General features: G+C 44.2%; 1 protein-coding gene across 2 annotated transcripts in view; it reads right to left on the reverse strand.

Annotated features, from left to right (window-relative positions):
• The window catches only part of DDC (dopa decarboxylase), a 67,110-nt gene that overhangs the window by 31,620 nt on the left and 11,837 nt on the right, over nt 1-23,653 (reverse strand). For both annotated transcript variants that reach the window (XM_035134977.3, XM_035134978.3), the window contains exons 2-8: nt 20,174-20,390; nt 14,954-15,067; nt 14,238-14,357; nt 11,032-11,166; nt 8,326-8,469; nt 3,751-3,817; nt 1,859-1,953 (exon numbers count right to left, since the gene is read on the reverse strand). In XM_035134977.3, coding sequence (XP_034990868.1) covers nt 1,859-1,953; nt 3,751-3,817; nt 8,326-8,469; nt 11,032-11,166; nt 14,238-14,357; nt 14,954-15,067; nt 20,174-20,374 — 876 coding nt within the window. In that variant the 5' untranslated portion in view covers nt 20,375-20,390. The remainder of the gene's footprint in view (nt 1-1,858; nt 1,954-3,750; nt 3,818-8,325; nt 8,470-11,031; nt 11,167-14,237; nt 14,358-14,953; nt 15,068-20,173; nt 20,391-23,653) is intronic.

The following is a 23,653-nucleotide window of genomic DNA, read 5'->3' on the forward strand; positions in this document are numbered from 1 at the left end:
ACAGAGTTGCAGCTTCCCCCCCCCCCCGCCTTCAAATGAGCAAGCCTTTCCACATGTGGCAGAGGAAGCTGAAAGAAACTACCCATTCTGCGAAGTTAACAAATAATAATGTAGGTTGATTTTGTGGTTTCTGAAAGCATATGAAGAAAAATGGCGCTTTGCAACACCAGTTTATTTCTGTTTAGCCAATTGCAATCGCACCAGCTTCTCCATTTGCATACAGGCCTTTTGTGAAGAAGTATTGTGCTGTGGAGGGGGAAGGAGGGGAGGCCATATGGCTAGAGGGAGGCCATCTATTTAGACTTGTTGAATGGTTGCCACACTGACGCTTGAAACACCATGGAAGTGATGATTCATTTCCTTCAGGAGCCAGTGAAACCTGCACAGGAAATTACAGCAAGCTTTGCTGATAAAAACGAGAAAGGAGGGTGCTTTATTGGCTAGGGCTTTTGTGCTTCTTTTCATTTATTAGCTCTTACACATTGGCATTATTTAGGGACATTCAGCAAACAGTAATATTTTCCCCCTTTAATGTCAAGGAAGACCAGGAGTTTATCTGACAGTCTGGAAAAGAGACTCAGGAAATTGCATTGCCCTTATCTAAGGATGCACATGAAACGCAGCCCAGCATTACTGAAAAAATGAAAAGTCACCTATCATTTATACAGTTCGTGAAACAGAATGCCCTTTGGTAATTCTGCACATACTATTCAGCTTCCCTGTTCTGCATTTGGAATGTATTCTCCTGTGGTTTTCAAAACAGATGCAGATGGGGAAAGCGGTCACTAAATGATCATGTTGTTTCAGATAATTGCTTGAAAATATTTCCATAGCTACTCAAGATGGAAAGGCAAGCTTCCCCATCTCCCTTCTCCAAGCAGAGGGAGGTTCAGAGGAGACAGTCCAGCAAGAGGGCAGGGAAAGTCTTCCTTTGCTTTTTTGCCAGTCTTTTTATTTGCAACAATTACAGTGGTAGCTAAGAAGCGGCAGGCGGTGACAGCAAAAAGGCAGAATACTGTAAGTGTCAGCAACTGAGTCCAACAGTCTCAGAGCTGACAACGGCGGCTTCTTCTACCCAAACCAGTAATCCAGCCGCTGTCTCAAATCAATGTCTGTTTCATGCACAATGGCTCTTCCTTTACTTCTCACCCTTCCTCTCATTTTGTCGCCCCCCCCCAATCTGTCAAAATGCAGTTTGCAAGCTCTTTGGCTCCCTTGCAGGTGCCATGTGTAGCTTAACAGCAATAGGGACTCCACGCACCCTCTACAAATTGTACTTCTAGGAGACATTCAAGATTCCCTATGCAACTGACCAGGACCATGTTTAAAGGAGCCTTTGTAATTTGTTTCTTCCAGCTTTAAGAAGAGCATCAGCTACAGCCAAGAGGTTGTTGCCCCCCCTTCCCTGTTCACCCTCCAAGGTTACCATATAATATAACATAACAATATAATATTTGAATAGGGTGTAGATACACAACATCCAATATGCTTAGACCTCAAATAACAAAGCTGATCCACAAGTTTTATCTGGAAGACCGATTGCATAATTCAGGTGTGTGTACTCTGGACTTTAACACTATGGTCATAAAGGGAAAGGGAAAGGACCCCAAGGTACTGGCACAACAGGTGCACCAGGGCAGGAAGGTGTGATCTTAATATACATAGAGGCCGGGAGGCAGAATACCAGGGTATTTTAGCTGCATAAGGAAGAGAAAAATACGGAAGCAAAACTTCGCCAAGCCACCCATTCATCCACTGCATCAGACATGTGCATGATGATAAAAGTGGTAAAATCAGGTTATTAGCAGCTAAAGATTCTGCCTGGATTTCATTTTGAGTTTTCATTGCTATTGCTTACCTCCACTCCATTGAGAAGGTGGCGGAATTCAGGGCAGACGAATGAGCTCCCAGCATAGGCTGCGTCAACATGCATCCAAATATTCTCCTCATTGCCTAGAAGGTGGAGAATCATAGGAACCATTTTTAATAACTCACCTAACTGAACAATCAGTAATGTGGGTAGGGCTGGGTTTCAGGTTTCTAAATGTCTTTTTTTTTAAAAAAAAAAGTATTTCTATATAACGCAGCTAATCTAAAACGCTGCAATGTTCTAAAGGACACATGCTAATTCTAGAGGGTGATCAAAATGGTTAGGAAGTGCAGCAACAGGCCAGCTGTGAGCACAGAGTCATCTTGTGACAATAGCTTATGCCACCTGTCACAGGGGATGCGTTGCGACTACTCTAGAGTAACGACTCTCCAGACCTTTGCCTTTTCATGCTTTTATTAAGTGCAGGCTATTTACAGTGCTAGAGCTATACAGGATACATCCTCTCAGTCTGACCCAGAACCCTGGAATGGCGCGCTCCGCGTCTTCTTCCAACATAAGAGTCTGGGCACCCCAAATCTCCTCCCCCGTTCCCTCCTGCGTAATTCCTGTCCCACGTGCAGCAGGGGCTCTCCTATGCTGCCAGAGCCCCGTCTCCTCCTTCCTCCTTCCTCACTGGACTCTTCCCCCTCCCCGCTGGCGCTACTGCTGGTGGAGGAGCTGCTCCTCAGGATGGGGGGGGGCTCTCTGTACCCTTTCCCCCTCACACCACCCAAGATTCATGGACTAATTTTCAAGGTGCTACAAAACTCTAATCTTTTTCTGCAACAGAATATCACATTAAAAAGTCGGGGGGGGGGAACCAGTCTTGTTATAAAATAAATACTTTTCCTGTGTTTTTCCAAGTTTGTTTTTAGTCAGTAAGTGGCTTTGAAGGCCTTATGTGGAACTGTGAACTATAAACTGTGATCCTGTGACAGAATGGGAGAAGGCAGAGACTCCAGATAACTATCTTACTTTATTGATTTATGTTAAAGTTACAGAATCCCAAATAAACCAAGCTTTTTTAGTCCTCTGTGGGAGAGCTTCTCATGGGCATAAGATTAAGGGTTAACACACATCCATAGCAAGCACAAGTCATAACTGCAGCAAAAGATCCTAAACCTCTCAGCAGTGTGCATATGAACATACATGAGTGTTGCCATAGCTGCCAAGTTATCCCTTTTTTAAAGGGATTTTCCCTTATGCTGAATAGGCTTCCTCGCGAGAAAAGGGAAAACTTGGCAGCCTGTGAATCCAGGTAAAGGTAAAGGGACCCCTGACCATTAGGTCCAGTTGTGACCAACTGGGGTTGCAGCACTCATCTCGGGTTATTGGCCGAGGGAGCCGGCGTACAGCTTCCTGGTCATGTGGCCAGCATGACAAAGCCACTTCTGGCGAACCAGAGCAGCACACAGAAACGTCGTTTACCTTCCCACCAGAGCAGTACCTATTTATCTACTTGCACTTTGACGTGCTTTCAAACTGCTAGGTTGGCAGGAGCAAGGACCGAGCGGTGGGAGCTCTCTCCGTCGCGGGGATTCAAACCGCCGACCTTCTGACCGGTAAGCCCTAGGCTCTGTGGTTTAACCCACAGCGCCACCCAGGTACACACTTGCAATAGAACAGGAAGGAGCTAACTCAGGGACTTTTTTCAGAGAAGAGGCAGGTCTCCAGGGTAATGGTTTCATTCTGCTCCCAGATGGAACAGGTTTGACAACATACTAAATTCAAACAAACCCAGTTTGTTTATTTGTTTAGTTAAACAATATGAACACATCTCACTGAAAGTATTTAATGATGTGACAAGTGAAATTTATTGGAATTTAAATGGTAGCAATATTTTCCCAACTCTGAGACAAAATAAATAATTGTTGACTTACAAATAGGACCCAGTTCTGACAGTTTGTCAAAGGAGCAGCATGTTGTGGTTCCAAGTGTTGCACAAAACTATGGGACCAAAAACAAAAAGCAGTAGCAGCAACAACATCAACAAAATAAATCTAATTGAAGAAGAGAATCAGCAATCAACACACCAAAACCAAAACTTTCAGCATTCTTTGAGAAGGTACAAGATTAGCTACATAGAACTAATACGAACTACAGTAATTTCATGCAGCATTTCTCAATACAAAATCTGAGGATCTTGAGTGTGCACGCATTTGTGCATGTTTGGGAGTAGTGGTGGTATTTTCAGCTAAAACAAGTCCAGACTGGCTCCATATTAAGTACAACAACAAATCTTTATTGCGGTCAAAGAGAACGAGTTAAAACAATCCATAAGTCAGATATAAGATTAGAAATTTAAATTATGTTAAAAGATTAAAATCCACTTCAAGGAATTAAAATTTACATATGAAGTTAGAATTTAGAATTTTAGAATTTTAAATTAATGAATCTCTACAGCCTATTGACATTAAGAACAGCATTCCTTCCAGGGTTAAACTTCAATTCTCAGTCACTGGTCATTGTTGACACCACGGCCTGTCTTACTCTTGTCGCAATAAAACAAAATTTTGCAAGAGGCCTGGTGATATCCAAATCTTTATCAGCGAGGAGGTGCCTGATATAAGCCTCCTCTGAGCAACCAGGCAATTTCCCCAACGGCGGTTCGATCAGTTCTTTTCTTGTGTCACAGTACAGTGGGCAGTATAAGAGGACGTGCCCGATGGATTCAATCTTATTACAATCACATGGGCACAATCTTTGATTGATTGGTATATTATGATATATGCCCTCTAAAAGTGCTGAGGGGATAGCATTAAAACGAGCCCTGGAAAATGCCCAACGATGTTTAGAGTTATCTAGTGACTTAAGGTAATTTGCTGGTTGGAGTCTTTGGGAATCATAAAGAGATCTGTAAATTATGGAGAGTTGGTTAAAATCATTTTGGGTTTCTGTGTCCCTAATTTGTTCTTTAATTATGTTCTTGGCTCCTCCCAATTCCAAACTTAAAAGATACTCTGGAGAGAGACCATATGTGGATAATTTTCTTAGAATGCCCTTCCACCAGTTTGTTTGGAATTTATCAAGGAGCATCAGGGGGAGCAGCCCAACTGAAGTCTTATTAAGTCTTAGCCAAGTGTACAGAGTGACTAGCCACACTTTGGCTTCGATCCTATATAGGCCCGCTTCTAGTCGCAAAACAGCATTTGGGACACATTTCGGGGTTTGAAAAATTGACCTGAGAAATCCTGATTGAATTCTTTCATAAGGGTCCAAATTAGAGAGGGGGACAAATTGTGCACCATATAATAATTGTGCTGTAGGTCTTGCAACAAATAGTTTAATAGCTTGATTGAAATTTCCTCCCTTAGCTCGGTGAAATCTTAGGATTGCTGACGTGCTTTTTTGTGCTGTGTAGGAGGTGTAGTTAATGTGGGCAGTTTTCTTGCTTGAAGCTTGGAAGACAACTCCTAGATATTTAAAGCATGTCACTTGTTCAATGTCTTGCTTATCTATGCGCCATCTGTAAGTTTTCCTTTTGTTAGGGAAGACCGTGATTTTTGTTTTTTGATAATTGTTAATTGCTCCTCCTTGCAGTATTGCGCTAGTTTCTTGAGAGCTCTTTGGAGGCCGATCTGTGTCTGGGACAAGATAACAGCATCATCTGCATAAAGCAGGATAGGCAACCTTTTGTCTGCTAGTTTTGGGGCATGTATATCTGCCCCTTGAAGATGTGCAATGAGGGAGTTTATATAGATATTAAAAAGGGGGCAATATGCATGCTTGTTTGATTCCCTTAGCTGTTCTAATTGGATTGGAGAGTTGACCTGCCCGGTTACATCTTACTCAGAGTCTTGTGTTGCTATAGAATTTAGATATTAACAGCAGCAGACGATGGTCTATTGTTGACTTTCTGAGTTTGTCCCATAAGCGAGTTCTTGAGATAGAATCAAAAGCTGCTTTAAAGTCTACGAATGCTGCAAATAAATGGGGATTATGTTGGGTCATGTATTTTTCAGCCAGATGTTGCAAAATCAAAGAGTGATCTATTGTGGATCTCCCCTGCCTGTGCATCATCGAGTATGTTCTCATTTTCAATCCAGTCACAGAGTTTCCCACTAAGATGTCTAGCATATAATTTGCTTATTATATCCAGAGGCAGTGATGTCATTTGGAGCCGTTTGGGCAGCTGAGAACTATCTCAGGTGTTAGAGCACCTGAGCAGCAGGTCTGTTCTGTTGTGCAGCTGTCTGCCTCAGAGTTAGTCCATCTCTGACAGTTTTTGTCTTAGATACAAATCTATGTAAGATGTATCATTAACATAAGAAACACCTCCCTGCCTTGTATATTTGACCCACCAAGTGCAAGTACAGGCAGCCCCCATTCACGTGCATTCATTGTATGTTAATATTTTGTTGGAAGCCGCCCAGATGGGCAGGGTATAAATAATACTTTATTATTATTATTCAATCTGTGTGCGACCATATATACGCACATTGTACCAAACCCAGAAGTGACTCAGAAACATCATAAAAACATCACTGAAACATCACTAAGAGGGCAGAGCGGGGCGGAACGGGGTGTTTTCAGGCTTTTTCAATGGTTTTCAATTATATGTGATTTCACCAATGTGTGCGGTGCCCTGGAACATAACCCCCAGATAAATGGGGGGGCTGCCTGCACACAGCGTAAAAGTTATTTGTTATTTAAACTTTAAAAGACAGCGTCTTGTGTAATTTTTGTAGGAAGGGAACAAACCAAAGGGTTAAACAACTCAGTCTCTTCCTTTCCGTAGCTCGCTAAATGGGACCGAGAATCTAATTCCCACATTCCTCTGAGGAGACTCCCAACTGGGGCCAGGCTGAAACCTGACATTCAATGAACTATTTTTATTGCTTTTGTTGCTGCTTCTTGGTTTGGCATAGTCTCTTTTCCTGCCCAACTGTCATCTCCGCTCAAACAGGTTTTGTATAATGCTCCAACAAGTTTACTCGCTAGAGATGACAAAGGGGCAAAGGATTTGGCCCAGCAGTGGCTCTACCATGTCTCTTCAGTGTCCTGCTCCAGTCATGGGACCCCCCTCCTCAGAGAGGCTTGCCTAGAACCTACGTTGTGGTCTTTCAATGCCAGATAAAGACTTTTTCATTTCCCCAGGCTTTTCAATCTCTTCATTTTTATGAATTTTAAATGACTCATAGACCCTTTGGATGGCTCTGAAGATCAGATCTTTCATTAATGGTGTCCGTTTTTTGAAATGGTGGTTATCTTCTACTGCTGGTTTTATGCTCCCTTAGATTTTATGGGTTTATGGTTTTATTTTTTTTAATAAAACTGAAAGCTGCCCAGAAAACCTTAGTTATTGGACGACATAAATACTAGGGCTGTGTACAGACCACTTGTTCTGCCCTGTGGCTTCAATCCGGGTTGGCAGCAAGCAGGTCAACCCACCCCAGATCCAGTCCCAAATTAATTCAGGAAGTTTGGTTAATATTTAATTTTATATATATATAGAGAGGCCCTAATTTAACACAGGGCCAAGAGGAGGGCAGAGGAAAGAGAAGTTGCATTTTCTTCTCCCTCCCCCCACCGAGAGCAAAGGAGGTGAATTATGTGGGGTGCTGCTTTGCAAGTGGGTTTCCTGTAGGGAAAGATTCTGGTTAGTGAGGAGCGAGCTTAACCGTTCTATCAATCATTCTATCAAATTAAACATTCAATGTTCAATTGTTTTTAATGACTGTTTTCCCTGTGTTTTAGTGGTTCTTTATTTTTATCTGTAAGCTGCCTTGAGTGTCTGTCAGGGGAAAAGGTCGGTTATAAACACATCATCAACAACAACAATAACCATGAATCGAAATTTGGGTAGCACTCGGAGCCAAATCCTGGCTTAGTTCATGGGCACAAAAAGGACCAGGGAGCAGCAACATGGCTGTGACCTCCTCTCCAGGAGTCTACACTCCTGGTAGGCCAAACCAGACCAGACACTGATTTCAGTGGAAACAGCTACTGTAGATCCAAATTAAAGCTAAATGCAGTAACACACACGCCTCAAGAAGGAGCTCAGGCTTTAGGCCTTATCACAAGAGATGAAGCTCAGCTATACTTCATTCTCCTGGATGCCTTTCCTGTGACCTTGTGTGTGACCTTGAAGCTCCTTTTATCCATAGCCAAAAGCTAAAAAACATCTGTTGTCCTGGGAGGGGGGAGGTTGTTTTTTTTATGCCGAGTCTGTAGCAGCCAATGACTCTAACCCAATTTGTAACCCGTATTACAACATTGTAATCACATCAGGAGCAGGGACAGGTTGCCTCTTGCAAATACAGCTGGCAACTTAGAGGGGGCCCTGAGCTTGCTTTTCTTCAAATGGCAGCATGACATAGAGCGCTGCTGCTCTCCTTCTGGGTGCTGTTAAAGGCACAGAGAAGCAGGCCAGTTCCCGGGTTGGCAACCCTAGTTGTCTACTTAATTCATTGGGCATTACAGCCATTAACTAACATTGAGCTCTCAGAACTTACAAAGAATGGAATGAGGCCAGCGGCTTTATCTTTGTCTACAGCTTTCCTTAGGGCTGACCCACGTACAGCGAATGTGTCATCTGTGGGGAGCAGCTTGATTTGAACTCCAGCAATCAAGCCATCCTTTTCAACCGATGAATGAGCCTGCAATTAAATGGGAGAAAATGTGTCTTTAAAACATATTTGCATACAAAGCTTAGTTTATTGGATTTACTTATTCCTTCACACAAGTGTTTGTTCTTATTGCTAAAATTAACTAACTAACTAACTAACTAATTAATTAATTAAAAAAGGGAAGAGCCATCACACACAAAACATGTTAAAGTTTAAACATGCAAGAACTGGAAGTCTCATGAAATACCAACAGTTGATGAGTGGCAGATGAATATGATGGAGTATATGGAATTGGCTGAGATGACCGGAAGAATCCGCAACCGGGGAGAAGAAGCGACAGAAGAATGGAAAGATTTTAAATTGTATTAATAAAAAATATGCTAAAGTTGTTTATTAAGACCAGATATAGGATATAAAGAAGCTGTGGAATTAGAGATTAAGTAAATTAGATAGATGTACAATAATTTCAGAAACTGTTATTAAAATGTTTTGGAAATTGCTAAATTTTAAATTGGCAAGGATGCGTAGCGGGTGGGAACCCGAGGAGGTCCCTATAGTCAATGTGAAAAGATCAGGATTAGGTATCTAAATTTTGTGCTTTTCTTTTCCTTTTCTCTCTTTTTTTCTATATCTTTGTTATATGTTTGTATTGTTTTGTATTGCTGTATTATTTTTCATTATTGTAAATCCAATAAAAATTTAATATAAAAAATAAAAATGCAGAACACAACACCTCTTTTAAAAAGAAGACAGGCAAATAAATCCAAGTCTCAGTCATAGAATCATAGAATCATAGAATCATAGAATCATAGAGTTGGAAGAGACCACAAGGGCCATCCAGTCCAACCCCCTGCCAAGCAGGAAACACCATCAAAGCATTCCTGACAGATGGCTGTCAAGCCTCTGCTTAAAGACCTCCAAAGAAGGAGACTCCACCACACTCCTTGGCAGCAAATTCCACTGCCGAACAGCTCTTACTGTCAGGAAGTTCTTCCTAATGTTTAGGTGGAATTTTCTTTCTTGTAGTTTGAATCCGTTGCTCCGTGTCCGCTTCTCTGGAGCAGCAGAAAACAACCTTTCTCCCTCCTTTATATGACATCCTTTTATATATTTGAACATGGTTATCATATCACCCCTTAACCTTCTCTTCTCCAGGCTAAACATACCCAGCTCCCTAAGCCGTTCCTCATAAGGCATCGTTTCCAGGCCTTTGACCATTTTGGTTGCCCTCTTCTGGACACGTTCCAGCTTAGGGCAACCAAAATGGTCAAAGGCCTGGAAACGATGCCTTATGAGGAACGGCTTAGGGAGCTGGGTATGTTTAGTCTCCCATCTGCAGCATAAGTTAGTCATGCTTGCAACTTCAATAGGTCTACTCTGAGTAGGATACAACCCCAAAATACTAGCTGGAGATGCTCCGAGGAGGCGGCCTAAAAGGGGCAAGTGGATCTGCCTCAGATGGAGCAAACACGTGACAAGTGAGAAACTGGAGTACAGACACACATGTCCTTCTTCCAAACATTGTTAAGGAAGCACGCAACCATATTCAGAGAGAAAGAAAGCAATCCCGTTTATCATATTTTTGAATTCTCCTAAACCATCTTACCTTTGCTAAACCTGATATTTATCCTTAGGTTGGATTTTCTGTCTCTTCTTTTGGATTACTGAGTCACCCAGTTATGAACTTAATGCAGAAGAAGCTGTGAGCTCAGCAACAGGCTGCCTTAAAAGGTCAGAAACATCTTAAGGCAAATCCTTGTGCAGACAAAAGAAAAATCCCCTGACCTTCAGCAGGCGAGTATGACTGTCATCCCTTATTGAGGATCAGGCATTTACAATCCCAAGTTGGGGGGGGGGCAGGTGTACTTGATTTCAAGCTGCGTGGCTGGGACTGCCCAGGAGGAATTCAGAGAACAGGAGAAAAGCTTCGTTGCATACATAACGGTCCTGTTTCTGTGACCTTAAACCTTATATCTCCCCTTCATCAGCTTCTTTTTCTACCAGAAAAGAGTAGGTAATTTCGCACACTTGTTTAAAAGTATGCTTGTCCATTCCCAAGGAGCCACTTCAAAAGTGGATAATAATAATAATAATAATAATAATAATAATAATAATAATAATAATAATAATAATATCTTTATTATGGCCATAGACCAGCAAAAAAGAAAAAGGAAACCAATAATACATAAAATAGAAGTCACAATGCAGCCATTTTGGAACTGGGCAGAGCAGCATCAAAAGTCGCTTCTGAGCATGCTCCGCCCAGTTCCAAAATGGTCGCCGTGCCAGAATAAACCGGGGAAAAAACGTTTTTTCAGCTAAGAACAGGCTGGAAAAACAGGGATTTCCCGGAGAATACGGGAGACTTGGCAGCTATGAAAGGGTGCCTGTACTTTTTGCTTCATAACTTTATTTTTAGCAGGCACAAAAACTATATCTTTATTTGTATGTCTATGTATCTATGTCTACTCTATATGAAAGCTCAGGGTCTAGGGCCCCTGCCTAGAGGTGCCACTGAAGCTCTTTGCAGGCGCTACGGCAGCTGCAGGTGCTGGGCTGGTGATTCCCGCTCCAGAGTGTCTCAATACTCACTTGGTCCGAGGTATAAGCCACCAGCCGGCCAATGATGTCTCCCTGAGTCAGCGTTCCATTTCCTGATTGTGCCCGATGGATCGCTTTGCTTCTAGCTGCAAGCAGCGCAACCAAGGTAGCTTCGCTGGCCGTGCCCTGCAGTAAAGGAGAGAGAGGCTCAGTTGGGCAGGACAAGCCAATGGAAAGTGATCCAGGACAGTGACTGAAGATCCACTGAGCTGAAGAGAACATGTTGAAGATTTAGGGTGCTGCAAGCCAGGGGAAAGGAAGCACAGCGAGGAGTCTCTCATTAAACAGGCATTACTCATGGAAAACAATTTAGAAACAGAGGAAGCTGCCCTCTACTAGGCCAGACCACAGGCCCTCCATACTTAGTATTATTATTATTAAATTTATACCCTGCCTTTTTTTCCCTGACGGGGACTCAAGGCAGCTTACAGATAGAAATAACTGCTAAAAACATGGGAATAATTAAAAAAAAAACAATTAAACACAGATTGAATTAAAACCAGTGCAATTTTTCAAGAAAAAGAGGTGCCTGAACTCACCATGAACACCTCCCTTGTTTTCATATAATGGCCCATCTGGCTCAGCACTGTCTACACCAGGCTTCCTCAACCTCGGCCCTCCAGATGTTTTGAGACTACAATTTCCATCATCCCTGACCACTGGTCCTGCTAGCTGGGACTCATGGGAGTTGTAGGCCAAAAACATCTGGAGGGCCGAGGTTGAGGAACTCTGGCCTACACTGACTGGCAACAATGGCTCTCCCAGGATGCCATTGTAGATGGAACCTGGGACCTTCCACTAGTGCCTTTCTGACACAAAGACATACATTCCTTTTCCACTATGGATTCTGCTAACCTTTGTGGTCTAGCAGCATTCAGAATAGCATTTCACATCACCCCCAGTCTCTGCTGAATGGCAGCAAGATTCCAGGAGGTTCCAGGCACTCACCCAGGGCTGTGTTTCTGTGGGGAAATCAAGGTGCAGCAGAGTTTGCTGTGTATTAGAAATATGGTTTATTCACACTTTCAAACCTGAATTTATGGAGAGAGAGTTCGCAGCATTTACTTCCCAAGAGGGGCTTGTCCTTCCCAGCAGCCCAGTCTTGGACTCAGGCACATCCTCTCTCTCTGCAACGCCTGCTCCAGGCAGCCAGCCGGCATGACTGCTGCCCTTCTGTCCCCGCATGAGGTTGTGCCCACTTCCTGCTCCTTCTCCCCCAAATCCCTTTCTCCCCAAACCTCTGCTGGAATTTTCCTGTGGTGACATCATGATCCCTCTACACCTGGCAGAGCCTGGGGACATTAGGAGTGTTATTCCCAGCCCTTGCTCAGCTCAGGAGTTTACTCAAACTCTGACCATCCACTGAATGTTGATATCATGGGGAGTCTGTCCCCCACTCAAATTCACAACATTAGGAATTCCTTCTCTCTGCTGCAGGCGTCTGGCTTGCTGACTGGTGCTCTGGTTTAGATAGGGTTGCCAGACTCAATAGAGGTCAGGACTTCTGTGCCTTTAATTGCCCTGCTCCCTTTTGAGTCTGGAAACCTTAAAGAGAAACCAGCAGACCCTTTGTTTAATTTCCAAGCAAAGTTGTCTGCCGCTTTCTCTTTAAGGTTTCCAGACTCAAAAGAGAGCAGGGCAATTAAAGGCACAGAAGTCCTGTCCTCTATTGAGTCTGGCAACCCTAGGTCTAGAGGGAAAGCACCTACACCAGTTCCAGGAGGAGAAGGCCAACAGGCGTAGAGACAAGGAACACTTTAAATGTAGTTAAAGTTAAGCATTTTTGAACACTATTGATTTCAGAGGCCATTAATCACTTGCCTAAATCCCTCCCATTGAAATCAGTGGGCCTTAGCTGTGTAATTATGGCTGGATCAGGCCTCTATAAAATGTGGGGAAACTGAGGAGCCCCCATTGAATGCGCTGCTGGGAAAGATGGTTTTTATGACACACATACTAAGCAAGCTGCCTATTATACTGTTTACTTCACAGCAAGCAAACAAAGGTTACCATGGGGATGAGCAGCCTCAAGAGGCGACAGAAGCATTGGTGAGTCAAACAGAGCCCCAAGCGGAAATTTTCTTTCGTCTTTGGATTTTTCAAGTGTCACCTTTGAGGCAGCAATATAATTCCCTATTGATTTGGTCCTTTAAGGGTAATTAAGCACCCATTTCCACAGGCCAATATTGCAATATTCATTTAAGATTGGCAGTCTAATATAAAGCCCATCTCCACCATGTTCTTTCTTGTTTTTACCATTATTGACACACGAATGAGGCAAGAAGACCAACACTACAAATTGCTTCATCTCCAGCAGCAGCACAGATATCACCCACTCTCAGTGCCCCCAAATTATAGTCCATCAAGAATTGTCAGCTTAAAAGGGCAGCATTTCCCATTGGCAAATAGACATAATTGCTCATTGGTCCTCAGCACAAAACTGGGGCTATGGTGGAGTGAAGTAAAACAACATTTGCACCCTACATGTAAAAGCAATTCATCCTGACATTAGGCTTCAGCAGCTAGCAAGTGTTCAAGCAGTTATTCCAGATTTAACACAGTGGAATTCGAGGCAAGGTCTGTGCTGGTCTGTACATTCTAGAATTCCAATTAGCCATGAAAAGGGGCAAAGTCATTACAACCAGTATTATTTTTCTAGAAAAGATGGTTCACATGGGCATAGTGTCTGCATTCCTCAGATATCAGACGATGACTTGAAAGCGTGATGGCATGTCTTCTGCACCTTTGTGGGGAACCAGTGCTGGATGAGAGTCCCATGGACTGCAAGAAGATCAACCCTATCCATTCTGAAGGAAATCAGCCCTGAGTGCTCACTGGAAGGACAGATCGTGAAGCTGAGGCTCCAATAGTTTGGCCACCTCATGAGAAGAGAAGACTCCCTGGAAATGACCCTGATGCTGGGAAAGATTGAGGGCATTAGGAGAAGGGGACGACAGAGGACGAGATGGTTGGACAGTGTTCTCGAAGCTATGAACATGAGTTTGACCAAACTGCGGGAGGCAGTGCAAGACAGAAGTGCCTCGCGTGCTATGGTCCATGGGGTCACGAAGAGTCGGACACGACTGAACGACTAAACAACAAAATATTTTTAAAAATCAAAGATCCATATCAGTTTCAATCCAGTTTGAACAGAACATACACCATTCAGGAACTAAGACCACAAGCTTCCATCTTACCTGGATCACTCCACCCCCCTCTCCATCCTTCTCGGCCAGAAATGATGGTGGCAAGTTGATCATCTTCCCTAGCCAGTCCAGCATAACTGTCTCCAGCTCTGTGCAAGCTGGGCTTGATGCCTAGAATAGAGAAATGTGGTAAAAAGAAACTACAGGAGTGTGGTAGCTTCTCCTCAATATTTAAACAAAGTTATATAATACAGGAAACCCACAACTATAGCATCCCTGATAGATGGCCACACATCTCTGCTATAAAAGTTTATCATGAAGCAAAGTCCAGCGCCTTCCAAGGCAGTCTGTTCAACTGTCAAACAGCGTAAGCCCTATCCTCTGGAGCAACAGAAAATGAATCTGCTCCATCATATGACAGTCCTTTAAATGTTTGAAGATGGCTATTCTATTACGTCACTTCTTAATCATCTTTTCTCCAAGCTAAACTTCTTCAATCTTAATCTGTGTGTTTTAAAATATTTATATATCTCTGTATTAAAACAAAAGCAAAAACCTGAAGTGGTTCACAACAGTAAAACGCAAAACACTTGGGTCTCCAGGCCATGGATGTGGGAGGCATTGCTAGTGGGTGATAATTAGGAACACAAATAATTGGGTGTGTGGTTGGCATATGGACTGCAGGGTGAATTGCCTGCCTGGTGCGAAGGCTGCGGATGTCGCCCGTCCCCTAGGTAGCCCAGCAGAGAGGGGTGGAGCGCACTTACCCATGTAAACCCAATGCACCCTATGCCCCCAGAGAGCATGTCAGCCAGAAGAGCTGGGAAGGAGTTGGCCGTTGGGTAGTAGGCAAAGAAGTAGGGGCTGTGCCAGTGAGTCACCTGCCGGAAAAACCAGAAGCAGGCATACATCAGGGAAAGAAGCTGGAGTGAAGAATTGTTTTATTTATTAGATTTCTATGCCTCCCTTCATCCAAGGATCACGGGTTTTTACAGTTTAAAAACAAATACGTAAGTTAACAACAAACAGAACAATACAAAACAAAACACAGGCCCTTGATTGTTTAATCAGCCAATAGTCTGGAAGAAGGAGATTCTCAGATGAAGATTACAGAGTCTGGGTTGGTTCATATCTATATCATCTATATCTATATCTATCTTATATTGCCTATAAATTGATAAAATAATAATAATAATAATAATAATAATACTTTTTTATTTATACCCCGCCCCTCCCAGTTCAGAAACCTGGGCTGAGGGCAGCTAACAACAAATTTTAAACACTTAATTGTAATACAACATAAAAGCAGCATAAAAGCATGGATAACAATAGAATTCAAAAATCAAAACTCAATTTGGGTGAAATCCATCCAATAAACATTAGATAGTCACCAGGGCTAGCTGGCTAAATTAGGCCTACTTGGGCCAGCAAGGAGGCCAGGGGAGAATTAGCTGTGGGGTCCCAGAGCAGGTAATCTTCATAAAATGGGGAGGGAGGAAGAGAAGGGAAATAAAAGACCAGGCTTAATTCAAATTAAAGGCCAGGCGGAATAGCTCTGTCTTACAGGCCTGGCAGAAGGAGGTTAAATCCTGTAGGGCCCTAGTCTCATGGGACAGAGCATTCCACCAGGTTGGAGCCATCACTGAAAAGGCCCTGGCTCTGGTGGAGGATAATCTGACTTTCCTAGGGCCCAGGACCTCTAAACTATGGTTATTCAGGACCTTAAGGTCCTCTGTAGGGCATACCAGGAGAGGCGGTCCCATAAATATGAGGGCCCTAAGCCACAAAGGGCTTTAAAAGTCAAAACCAGCACCTTGAACCTGACCATATACTCCACTGGGAGCCAGTGCAGCTGGTAAAGCACTGGGTGAATATGCTCCCATGGCAGGGACCCCGTGAGGAGCCTCGCTGCAGCATTCTGCACCTGCTGGAGTTTCTGGGACAGTTTCAAGGGCAGCCCCACATAGAGTGAATTACAGTAGTCAAGCCTGGAGGTGACCATCGCATGGATCACTGTGGCCAGATTGGGGCAGGAGAGGTAAGGGACCAACTGCTTAATGCGGCGAAGATGGAAAAATGTCGCCTTAGCTGTCGTTGTAACCTGCACCTCCATGGAAAGGGAGACGTCAAGGATTACACCCAGACTCTTAACGGAAGGCACTGGCACTAATTGGGCCCCTGCAAGAGAAGGGAGTTGGTCCCTCATATGCCATCCCGACCCAGACAGAGGACCTCTGTCTTCAAAGGATTTAGTTTCAATTGGCTCCCACGAAACCATCCAGCCACAGCCTCCAAGCATCTGGTCAGTGTGTCCGGGGTTGAGTTCGTGTGGCCATCCATCAGCAGATAGAGTTGAGTGTCATCAGCATATTGATGACAACCCAGCCCAAAGCTCCAGACAATCCTGGCAAGGGGGCACATAAAGATGTTAAAAGGCATTGGGGAGAGGATTGTGCCCTGTGGCACTCCACACACCAAGGAATGGCACGACAACATCTCCCTCCCTCTGTCCCTGACCAGAGATAAAAGAGCATAGCCATTGTCGGGCTGTGCCCTGTACCCCCACGTCGGCGAGGCGGTGGTCCAGAAGATCATGATCGACCATGTCAAAGGCTGCTGACAAATCTAAGATAATCAGCAGTCACGACCCGCCTCAATCCAGTTGTCTACAGAGATCATCCGTTAGCGACCAGAGCCGTCTCGGTCCCGAAACCAGGACAGACAGTGGTACCTCTACTTACGAATTTAATGCGTTCCGAACGCACATTCGTAAGTCGAAAAAATTTGTAAGTCAAATCCCATTGGAATGCATTGGGAGAAAAAATACGTAAGTTGAAGCAACCCTATCTAAAAATTCGTAAGTAGAAAAAATCCTATCTAAACCGCATCCAAGATGGCTGACGGAGCTCCATTCGTAAATAGAAACATTCGTAAGTAGAGGTACCACTGTAGATCTAAAGCCAATGTTTCCTCCCGAAACCTGCCAAGCTGTTCAGCAACAGCACTCTCAATTATCTTACCCAGATATGGAAGATTCGAAACTGGGTGGCAATTGGATAGATCTAAAGGATCTAATGAAGTTTTCTTTAAGAGCGGACACACCACTGCTTCCTTCAGCTCCCCTGGGAAGCTGACAATTGAGTTTATGTGGTGCTGGGTATAATAGCTCTGTGATGAGTGAACTACAGTTCCCATGATCCTTTGGGGGAAATCATGTGCTACAAATGTATGCTGTAAAGGTAAAGGTAAAGGGACCCCTGACCGTTAAGTCCTCATCTCTAAAAATCCCTCCCTCCAGGTGCTGCAAATACATCCTTTCTTTATCTCAGTTTGAAACCAGAAATGCAAAACAAACTCTACAAATTGCTATACGAAGTGCATTTGGTGCTTCTGGGGAGAAGATCTTCACTCTGATATTTAAATGAAAAGGGCAGTTATTACAAAGAAATCCGGGAAATGTCAAGGGCTTGAGAAATGGAGAGGCGGCTGACCACAGACCCTTATGAGGCACACTGAGGCTTTGGATGAGGCAGCAAGAAGCTGTTTATCTTGATCAGCCTGTGCAATAATACTTTAGTCAGTGACACATTCTGAAGAGATTAATCAAATGTGACCCTCCTTCAGGCTATTTCAGGATAAAGCAAAAGAGAGCAGTCTGCAAAGAGGCGGATTATGGAGAAAGTCAAAGGGACAATCACTTTCACACTCATTGGCTCTGACACCAGCTCAGCACAGATGGCATTTTCTATATTGGAGTTGGGGGAGAGGCTGGGTTTGTGCCCGCTGACCCTCCCTTTCCTTAATTTACCTGCTTTCCATTCACTGAAGATCATATCTAGTAGTGGATGATTTACGGATTTTCCAGTCTAGACATTGCCTTTTTCTAGTACTGGATCACAAAATTGGAGAATGGCAGATTTTATGTGCTGAGGCAATTTCTACAGATGTGGAAGAGCCATTCCTATATGGACAAGTCTCTACTGATCAGAATTATTGCCTCAAGAACTTTGTTACAGCTATTTAAAAATTAATTCATATTGGATTTGTCCACATTTGTTAATCCACTTTCCGCCCTTCAAATTAGACTGAAGTAGACCACACTTACATGTGGATGTTTTTTGCCATTGTTGCATGTGAATGGTTTAACTTATTTTCCCCAACATTCCCCCTTGATTTTACTACAAAGGTGGCCATGTAGCCATTCTCTTAATTTGTCAACAAAATTGGATGTAAGGGGACACCTGTTTGTAGAAATATTGAGGCCCATATTTCCCACAGTGGTAGCACCATAGTGACCTAGAGATTAGTTGCATGGATAAAGTCCCGCTGCACAGAATAAAAGCATTCTGGATCTTCAAAGCCTTGGGAAACTTTTATATTGTGATTTGTATTCTGCCATGTCTAGGTTTCAGACATTTTTATACCACAGATATATTTGCAAACTCTGCAAAGTCTTCCATTTTTCTGCTGTGGATAATCTTAGCTATATTACCATTTTTTATTGCAGTCTTTGAGTAGGGCTAACCCACATACAGTATATTGAATTTGTAAATAAGGAACTACTTTCACATTTGTACCAGCAGATACGAATTTTGTACAGGTTCCCTTTCATAGCTGCCAAGCCTCCCGTTTCCCCCGGGAAATTCCCATTTTTCCAGCTGTCCCCAGCTGAAAAAATGGATTTTTTTGTTTTTCCCCAGTTTATTCTGGCGCAGTGGCCATTTTGAAACTGGGCGGAGCATGCTCAGAAGCAACTTTTGATGCTGCTCTGCCCAGTTCCAAAATGGCTGCAGCGCGACTTCTGGTGCGGTGGCCATTTTGGAACTGGGCACAGCGGCATCAAAAGTCACTTCTGAGCATGCTCCGCCCAGTTCCAAAATGGCCGTTGCGTTACTTCCGGTATGCTACTTTCGGCCCGGTCCCTTATTTTTCAGAGAGGAACTTGGCAGGTATGTTCCCTTTTCTGTTTGTCCTTGCCTTCTGATTTCATACTCTCCAACATTTCTCAGATGACAATAGGGATATCCTATTCTAATAATAATAATATTACACTCTCCCACCTGACTGGGTTGCCCCAGCCACTCTGGGTGGCTTCCAACATGTTTAAAAACATAACAAAACATTAAACATGAAAAAACCTCCCTATAGAGGGCTGTCTTCAGTTGTCTTCTAAAGGTTGTACAGTTACTCATCTCCTTGGCTCGGGGTTGGCATATCTCCACACCCTCCAACATTTCTCCTATGGAGGTAGGGACTTCCTAAGGAACAGTGGGACATTCCGGGATCAAATCAGAAACCGGGATGGCTTCTGTAAATCTGGGACTGTTCCTGGAAAACAGGGACCACTTGTGATTTGTTAATATTATTATGCTGATTGAGGACCAACGAGTCATGTGCACGGATAGCAATGCACACACCTTGGGCGTTCTCTTGTTTTTAAATTCCCAGCCCAGGAAGTGTGCAAAAGCACAGAGTCAGGCAATTGTAAATACTCAGCACACTATGCTTGTGTAGTTTTCTGGTTTGGGACATATCTGAGGGAACTACACACACACAGAGAGAGAGAGAGAGAGAGAGAGAGAGAGAGAGAGAGAGAGAGAGAGCGCTACAGTCGTCCATTCAGGATCATGCCAGCTATAGTCATGGGCATAATTGGAAAAGAGGTTAAAGCATTGGGGAAGTAGTGAATTTGGAAAGGGAAGTAACAGAGAGTGACAACTGATCTACCCACCCAAAACCACCACAGCTAATTGTCTGAGGCTCCAGGTGGAGTGGTTCGTTCGGGGCCTGATTTCTCCCAATTTAACAGATTATCCCAGTGTTGGGTAAACTTAAATTTACAGCAGGAAAGCATCGGGACTGCTGTCTGAGGCTGACGTCACATGTACTACACAAATTAAATGGGAATGCAAACAGCTGTAAACACACAGTAAACCTCTCATGTAGACAAACCCATTCTTTAAAGCTCATCTGTAGTTTAATATTACCCCAGGCATAATGATATTTTCAACATCTTTAAGGATATCTTCAAATCTCTCAGGTTCTTCAGGAGCAGAATCTGGGATGTGGGGCCTCAGGTAGCCAGGCTCCACATCAGGATAGACCTGTCTTTTCTCTATCGTCTCCAGGTAATCTGCAATATAGTCCACCATTTCTTTTCCTCTTTTTCGGAACTCTGTAGAATCCATGTCAAGATTTCAGACTCTAAAAGAAACAAATTGGCATTTTTTAAAAATTGCACACCTGAAATTGGCCAATTTCCCTCATAAGTGAAGTCTGATGCATACAAAAACCGGGTTGTCAACCATTGAAAAAGACAACAACAAAAATTATCCCAGGGCAGAGCCCGGCATCAAAAGGAATGGAGTCAGAAATGTGAAAGCTTTTAGGGAAATTTACAAAGGAAAAACCGAGGAGAGGGGTTGAATTAAAAAAATATTCAGTGCAATATAGTCTCATTCAAAACAACAAGTTGTATACTTTTTAAAGTAATGGGGTCCCCCCCCGGTAGTATTACAGTCAATCATACTGCTGCAATAGTTCTTGGTCAAGGTTCTAGTGCTCATGCAATTCAGTCACTCAGAAGTAAATCCTGCCCTGTTGGAATCCCAGAGACAGCTACCTCCTTCACGCAGTTCTGGGGCTTTAAAGAAATGGGTTGCTCGCTATATCTAGATGATGCACAGAAAGATAAGCGGACACGGAACAATGGATTCAAACTACAAGAAAGAAGATTCCACCTAAACATTAGGAAGAACTTCCTGACAAAATAAAAAAATTCCTTCAGTAGCACCTTAAAGACCAACTAAGTTTATATTTTGGTATGAGCTTTCGTGTGCATGCACACTTCTTCAGATACACGCCCAAAACCACCACATTAAGTGTATCTGAAGAAGTGTGCATGCACACGAAAGCTCATACCAAAATATAAACTTAGTTGGTCTTTAAGGTGCTACTGAAGGAATTTTTTTATTTTGATTCGACTCAGACCAACACGGCTACCTACCTGTAACTAGAACTTCCTGACAGTAAGAGCTGTTCGGCAGTGGAATTTGCTGCCAAGGAGTGTAGTGGAGTCTCCTTCTTTGGAGGTCTTTAAGCAGAGGCTTGACAGGCATATGTCAAGAATGCTTTGATGGTGTTTCCTGCTTGGCAGGGGGTTGAACTGGATGGCCCTTGTGGTCTCTTCCAACTCTATGATTCTATGATTCTAGATAACTTAATTACAAATGTGGATAATTTATGTAGAAATCATTCTCAATTTACTATTATTTTATGTTCCATTTGTTAAATCAGATAACTCTTTTAGATTGTGAGTGGTTACACACACACACACACACAAAATTTATTTAATAAAATTTATATAATGTTTGATTGGAAAAAGCACACACCTCAAAGCAGTTTACAAAAAGAATTAAAGAATAAAAGTATTGGCAAAAAGAGTAAAAAAATAACCATTAGAAAAATTAAAATCAGCAATAAACTAAAAGCAAACACAAATCAGTCTCCTACCTATCTGGGTAGGTTGGTCTAAAAACAATAATGTTTTTTGCTGGCGCCATGATATCAACAGGCAGGGAGTTCCAAAGCATAGGTGCTGCAACACTTAAAAGTTGATTTCTTGGGCACGTAGAATGGGTATAATGTAACAGTGCCAAAGTGTGTGGGTGACTGAAAAGGGATATTGTTGCACGGTCAGGCGGAGTCCCCCAAAACCCTAGGCAACCCCCGAGCGGAATAACGACACCAGACAACGTTCTATGGGATTAAAATTGGCCACAACTTTATTAAGCATTCGGATGTAGGGAGACCTTGGCTCAGGCATTGGCCGTTTATCCTTCCCAGCCCCCTTCCCAGCTGGGGGTCTGGGTAATTTCCGGGTTATCCAGCATATGTGGGGGTTGGGCCAGCTCTGGAGAACGTATGTTCAAGCTGATAGCCCGCCCCCATTTTCACCGCCGCTGGAGGGGGAGGGCAATGAAGACCTCTGGGCGTATGGTCAATGCCTCCCCCCTAGACCCCTTTAACGGGAACCCTGGTATTTCCACTGCAATGGGGGCGGGGTCACCTCCCCACGCCCCCCCATTTTGGTAAATGACAAAAGGATTCTGCCCAAGGCTTTGGCTGCTTCCCAGGTATGTCTCGCCTTCTGCTGTGTGCACTGGGTGGTTACCTCCTCCTACCTGTCCAAGCCCCCCTGGCAACACCTTTCCCAGCTGGATTGGACACCTGGCTGTGTGGGCGGAGACCACAGGTATCCAACCCGGGAAGGTGGTGCCAGCCTCTGAACTGCTGAGGGCTGTCCCAGGGCTCCCAGGGGCTGCGCGCGACCGCGCAAAATGTGCACCCCTTTTTATATGGGAAACGGTCATTGCTCTGGAGTTCTTTGGCTTCAAACCCCACTGAATCCTGGAACTGTTCCTGCAGCAAGGGCATTGTGAGTTTTGCAGAGGAAGCGGGGTAAGGTGCAGTAAAGCCCTTTGGGATTTTATGAATTAGTGGCATATAAACAAAGGAACTAAACTTTGGGGCATCTGTTGGACTCAAACACCTATGCTCAATCAGCCTATCTAGATGTGTAAATAAAGCTTGTATCACAAAATACCAATAAGTCTTCAGTGACCTTTCAAAGGAACTGGGCTACACATAACAACATTAATATGGAAGAACTAGTGTCATTCAGCCCGTTAAAAAACGGGTGCTAGAACATACTGGTATGTGAGAGGAGTGGCGGGGCTGCGGCCTTCCTTCCCTTTAGCAGTGGGCGCTCCGCTGAGCCCATCTGGGCAGCGGGCGCCCAGGAGAAGGCCGTGATGCGGCCTGTTTAAGGGGCGGCAGCGCGTGGGAGGGCTGGCTGGCCCACCCTCGGCCACCGCTTCCTCAAGGGTGCTCCGCTGAGCCCATCTGGGCAGCGGGCGCCCAGGAGAAGGAAGCGATTCGGCCTGTTTCGGTGGCGGCAGCGTGGGGGAGGCGGCTGGCCCCTCCCACGGCCGCCGCTTCGTCGGGATGCTCCGCTGAGCCCTGCCGGGCAGCGGGCACCCAGGAGAAGGCTGTGATTTGGCCTCTTTCTGCGGCGGCACGTGGGGGGCTGGCTGGCTGGCCCCCCGCGCGCCGCCACCACCGAAACAGGCCGAATGGCAGCCTTCTCCCAGGCGTCCGCTCACTCGCACAGATCGTGCTCGCTCACACGGGGAGCGGCGGTTGGCTGCCACAAGTAGGTAAACCGTAGGCAGAGGGGTTGGGGGGGAGAGCGCGCATGTGCGTTCGCGTCTAATCCCTGTGTCTGTGGGGCACATGCGCAGTAGCGCGGACACAGGAACTGGACGCAGAGACACTTGCACATTATTATATAGGATGGGCCTGTGGCCTGAGTGAAACCATCAGTTGGGTCAACTATCCCATCCCTGGGGCCAGCTAGAAATGTATTAGAATGCTAGAACTGTACAAAGTGAATAGACACTTCAGTC

Source organism: Zootoca vivipara, chromosome 12 (genome assembly GCF_965207765.1).
Source record: "Zootoca vivipara chromosome 12, rZooViv2.hap1.1, whole genome shotgun sequence".
Taxonomy (NCBI): Eukaryota; Metazoa; Chordata; class Lepidosauria; order Squamata; family Lacertidae; genus Zootoca; species Zootoca vivipara.